This window comes from Oncorhynchus masou, unplaced genomic scaffold, assembly GCF_036934945.1.
Source record: "Oncorhynchus masou masou isolate Uvic2021 unplaced genomic scaffold, UVic_Omas_1.1 unplaced_scaffold_13600, whole genome shotgun sequence".
Lineage (NCBI taxonomy): Eukaryota > Metazoa > Chordata > Actinopteri > Salmoniformes > Salmonidae > Oncorhynchus > Oncorhynchus masou.
Genome location: NW_027003500.1, coordinates 1 through 5,343, shown reverse-complemented (window position 1 = coordinate 5,343; position 5,343 = coordinate 1). Strand labels below are relative to the sequence as shown.

The following is a 5,343-nucleotide window of genomic DNA, read 5'->3' as shown; positions in this document are numbered from 1 at the left end:
ACATTTGGACCTTTCTTGCAATGACACCTGTGGTGAAAACTCTTTAAAACGTAGCTTGTGATCTTTTGTGCAACTTTGTTTGACTTTGCTGATACTATTGCATGTTACAGAATATGCATTGCTAATCATCCATCAATACTGTAAATGTCAAAAGCAATATGGTTCAAAATACTTTTAAAAGTCATAAATATATTGAAGTTAAGTGAATCATTCATCAGTGAAACCAATAATAGGTGACCTGCTTTAAGTACAGCACCACTAATATCTCAGGACTGTGGACTCCATCCAGCTTGTTACTCAACTACCTGATTTAGAAGCTGGCTGGAGTGACGTCACCACTTCCCTGCAGTGTGTCACCCAGTGGAGAACTGTGGCAATGACAGGAACGTTCCTGAAGACACTGGAGCTCCAAGTGTCAGCATATAAAAGCTGTGAAACTCCCCATGCCGAGACAGAAACCAATACATCCAACACTGAACACACAAGACTCAACACTCAACATTGACTGAAGATGCTGTGTTCCCGAGGATTCCAGTCTTCCCTCAGCCCATTGATGGACTTCTACTGGCCTGTGCGCAGTCTATGGCCAGAGGTCCGACCTCTTCTCAGCCAGCGGGATCTACTGCAGAGAAACCTGCTAGAAGTCAAGAGCAGTCTGGATCTGATGGCAAAGCTCCAGCAGCACATCGTTGAAGAGTTGGACAATGTCCCATCCTCTTTGACCATCCAACCAGTCTCCTACACGCTGGATAAAGAGGGAGAGGGCTTTGCCCTGACACTGGACACTAAAGACTTTTCCCCAGAGGAGCTGTCTGTCAAGCAGGTGGGCAGGAAGCTGAAAGTCAGTGGGAAAACAGAGAAGAAGCTGGGTGATGGGGAAGGCTCCTACTCTTACAGATGCCAAGAGTTCAGACAAGAGTTATATCTGCCTGAAGGGGTGAATCCTGAGACAGTCACCTGCTCCCTGGCTCATGATGGGAAGCTCCACATTCAGGCACCAAAGAATCCATTATCTGGTGAGGAGGAGGTGGCAGAGAGAGTGGTTCCCATCAACTGTAGCCTGGATGTGGAAACCCCACAATTCCTGTCAAAGACAGAGGGAAGCATCACCGACACACAGAAGAAACAAGAGAACAGCGTTTCACATGAGGACTGATTTTAATTTCACTGGATGAAACATTTTCTAATACATATTTTTTATGTTTTGAGACTGTATGCATGTACGTATCATATCTTGTAACAATCAATATGATATGCTTTTTAATTTAATCAATAAAATATAAAAAACATCAGAATTTTGCAGTTGTTATGATCTCTTCAATGGATATCAACATAATGACCATTATCTCACATGAAAAGTTAACTTTCCAAAAGGCTCACTGGCCTGAAATTTTTCAACTATCATTTTCAATAAATTCAATTTTCAAAAAGCTCTCCTGAAAATGTTCTGATTCTAACATGTTTATGACATGTTTATAAACCTGACGCCTGAAAACAAATGTCACGTGGACTTGTCAGGATTTGCAATGTAGACCTTTTTGAGCAAGTGTCCTGTTTTAGATCATTGAATGTGAGTGAAAAGTTTCCACAACTAGAAAATACCGTTTTTAGTTATTTAAAAACAGATGTAAATATATGACAAACATAATGCCAGACAATTTTCTTTTCAACTTTCAACAATATTATAACATAAAATTGACACATGACCAATTTCATAACGCTGTACAATCTGCATTTCTTTTATTCAAAATATGATTTCTCCGTGGATTATTTTAGAATGTGTTCAAATACATTTGGACCTTTCTTGCAATGACACCTGTGGTGAAAACTCTTTAAAACGTAGCTTGTGATCTTTTGTGCAACTTTGTTTGACTTTGCTGATACTATTGCATGTTACAGAATATGCATTGCTAATCATCCATCAATACTGTAAATGTCAAAAGCAATATGGTTCAAAATACTTTTAAAAGTCATAAATATATTGAAGTTAAGTGAATCATTCATCAGTGAAACCAATAATAGGTGACCTGCTTTAAGTACAGCACCACTAATATCTCAGGACTGTGGACTCCATCCAGCTTGTTACTCAACTACCTGATTTAGAAGCTGGCTGGAGTGACGTCACCACTTCCCTGCAGTGTGTCACCCAGTGGAGAACTGTGGCAATGACAGGAACGTTCCTGAAGACACTGGAGCTCCAAGTGTCAGCATATAAAAGCTGTGAAACTCCCCATGCCGAGACAGAAACCAATACATCCAACACTGAACACACAAGACTCAACACTCAACATTGACTGAAGATGCTGTGTTCCCGAGGATTCCAGTCTTCCCTCAGCCCATTGATGGACTTCTACTGGCCTGTGCGCAGTCTATGGCCAGAGGTCCGACCTCTTCTCAGCCAGCGGGATCTACTGCAGAGAAACCTGCTAGAAGTCAAGAGCAGTCTGGATCTGATGGCAAAGCTCCAGCAGCACATCGTTGAAGAGTTGGACAATGTCCCATCCTCTTTGACCATCCAACCAGTCTCCTACACGCTGGATAAAGAGGGAGAGGGCTTTGCCCTGACACTGGACACTAAAGACTTTTCCCCAGAGGAGCTGTCTGTCAAGCAGGTGGGCAGGAAGCTGAAAGTCAGTGGGAAAACAGAGAAGAAGCTGGGTGATGGGGAAGGCTCCTACTCTTACAGATGCCAAGAGTTCAGACAAGAGTTATATCTGCCTGAAGGGGTGAATCCTGAGACAGTCACCTGCTCCCTGGCTCATGATGGGAAGCTCCACATTCAGGCACCAAAGAATCCATTATCTGGTGAGGAGGAGGTGGCAGAGAGAGTGGTTCCCATCAACTGTAGCCTGGATGTGGAAACCCCACAATTCCTGTCAAAGACAGAGGGAAGCATCACCGACACACAGAAGAAACAAGAGAACAGCGTTTCACATGAGGACTGATTTTAATTTCACTGGATGAAACATTTTCTAATACATATTTTTTATGTTTTGAGACTGTATGCATGTACGTATCATATCTTGTAACAATCAATATGATATGCTTTTAATTTAATCAATAAAATATAAACATCAGAATTTTGCAGTTGTTATGATCTCTTCAATGGATATCAACATAATGACCATTATCTCACATGAGATTAACTTTTCAAAAAGGCTCACTGGCCTGAAATTCTTCAACTATCATTTTCAATAAATTCAATTTTCAAAAAGCTCTCCTGAAAATGTTCTGATTCTAACATGTTTATGACATGTTTATAAACCCTGACGCCCTGAAAACAAATGTCGTGGACTTGTCAGGATTTGCAATGTTTTTTGAGCAAGTCCTGTTTTATTGAATGTGGTGGTCAAGTTTCCACAACTAGAAAATACCGTTTTAGTTATTTAAAAACAGATGTAAATATGACAAACATAATGCCAGACAATTTTCTTTTCAACTTTCAACAATATTATAACATAAAATTGACACATGACCAATTTCATAACGCTGTACAATCTGCATTTTCTTTTATTCAAAATATGATTTCTCAAATGGATTATTTTAGAATGTGTTCAAATACATTTGGACCTTTCTTGCAATGACACCTGTGGTGAAAACTCTTTACAAACGTAGCTTGTGATCTTTTGTGCAACTTTGTTTGACTTTGCTGATACTATTGCATGTTACAGAATATGCATTGCTAATCATCCATCAATACTGTAAATGTCAAAAGCAATATGGTTCAAAATACTTTTAAAAGTCATAAATATATTGAAGTTAAGTGAATCATTCATCAGTGAAACCAATAATAGGTGACCTGCTTTAAGTACAGCACCACTAATATCTCAGGACTGTGGACTCCATCCAGCTTGTTACTCAACTACCTGATTTAGAAGCTGGCTGGAGTGACGTCACCACTTCCCTGCAGTGTGTCACCCAGTGGAGAACTGTGGCAATGACAGGAACGTTCCAAACATACCGGAGCTCCAAGTGTCAGCATATAAAAGCTCGTGAAACTCCCCATGCCACAGACAGAACCAATACATCCAACACTGAACACACAAGACTCAACACTCAACATTGACTGAAGATGCTGTGTTCCCGAGGATTCCAGTCTTCCCTCAGCCCATTGATGGACTTCTACTGGCCTGTGCGCAGTCTATGGCCAGAGGTCCCACCTCTTCTCAGCCAGCGGGATCTACTGCAGAGAAACCTGCTAGAAGTCAAGAGCAGTCTGGATCTGATGGCAAAGCTCCAGCAGCACATCGTTGAAGAGTTGGACAATGTCCCATCCTCTTTGACCATCCAACCAGTCTCCTACACGCTGGATAAAGAGGAGAGGCTTTGCCCTGACACTGGACACTAAAGACTTTTCCCCAGAGGAGCTGTCTGTCAAGCAGGTGGGCAGGAAGCTGAAAGTCAGTGGGAAAACAGAGAAGAAGCTGGGTGATGGGGAAGGCCTTACCTACAGATGCCAAGAGTTCAGACAAGAGTTACTCCGCCTGAAGGGGGTGAATCCTGGGAGACAGTCACCTGCTCCCGGCTCATGATGGAAGCCCACATTCAGGCACCAAAGAATCCATTATCTGGTGAGGAGGAGGTGGCAGAGAGAGTGGTTCCCATCAACTGTAGCCTGGATGTGGAAACCCCACAATTCCTGTCAAAGACAGAGGGAAGCATCACCGACACACAGAAGAAACAAGAGAACAGCGTTTCACATGAGGACTGATTTTAATTTCACTGGATGAAACATTTTCTAATACATATTTTTTATGTTTTGAGACTGTATGCATGTACGTATCATATCTTGTAACAATCAATATGATATGCTTTTTAATTTAATCAATAAAATATAAAAAACATCAGAATTTTGCAGTTGTTATGATCTCTTCAATGGATATCAACATAATGACCATTATCTCACATGAAAAGTTAACTTTCCAAAAGGCTCACTGGCCTGAAATTTTTCAACTATCATTTTCAATAAATTCAATTTTCAAAAAGCTCTCCTGAAAATGTTCTGATTCTAACATGTTTATGACATGTTTATAAACCTGACGCCTGAAAACAAATGTCACGTGGACTTGTCAGGATTTGCAATGTAGACCTTTTTGAGCAAGTGTCCTGTTTTAGATCATTGAATGTGAGTGAAAAGTTTCCACAACTAGAAAATACCGTTTTTAGTTATTTAAAAACAGATGTAAATATATGACAAACATAATGCCAGACAATTTTCTTTTCAACTTTCAACAATATTATAACATAAAATTGACACATGACCAATTTCATAACGCTGTACAATCTGCATTTCTTTTATTCAAAATATGATTTCTCCGTGGATTATTTTAGAATGTGTTCAAA

The 5,343-nt window shown here is 40.4% G+C and overlaps 2 protein-coding genes and 1 pseudogene across 2 annotated transcripts; all 3 read left to right on the top strand.

Annotated features, from left to right (window-relative positions):
- Positions 1-425: 425 nt before the first annotated feature.
- On the top strand, positions 426-1,295 carry LOC135530520 (heat shock protein 30-like). Its single transcript, XM_064958828.1, has one exon. The coding sequence runs from the start codon at positions 512-514 to the stop codon at positions 1,154-1,156; it is 645 nt and encodes a 214-aa protein (XP_064814900.1). The 5' UTR covers positions 426-511; the 3' UTR covers positions 1,157-1,295.
- Positions 1,296-2,216: 921 nt separating this feature from the next.
- On the top strand, positions 2,217-3,053 carry LOC135530521 (heat shock protein 30-like). The gene has a single exon (XM_064958829.1). It carries the CDS (start codon positions 2,301-2,303, stop codon positions 2,943-2,945), a length of 645 nt encoding a protein of 214 aa, XP_064814901.1. The 5' UTR covers positions 2,217-2,300; the 3' UTR covers positions 2,946-3,053.
- A 964-nt stretch (positions 3,054-4,017) lies between these two features.
- Positions 4,018-4,850, top strand: LOC135530519 (heat shock protein 30-like; annotated as a pseudogene).
- Positions 4,851-5,343: the final 493 nt, after the last annotated feature.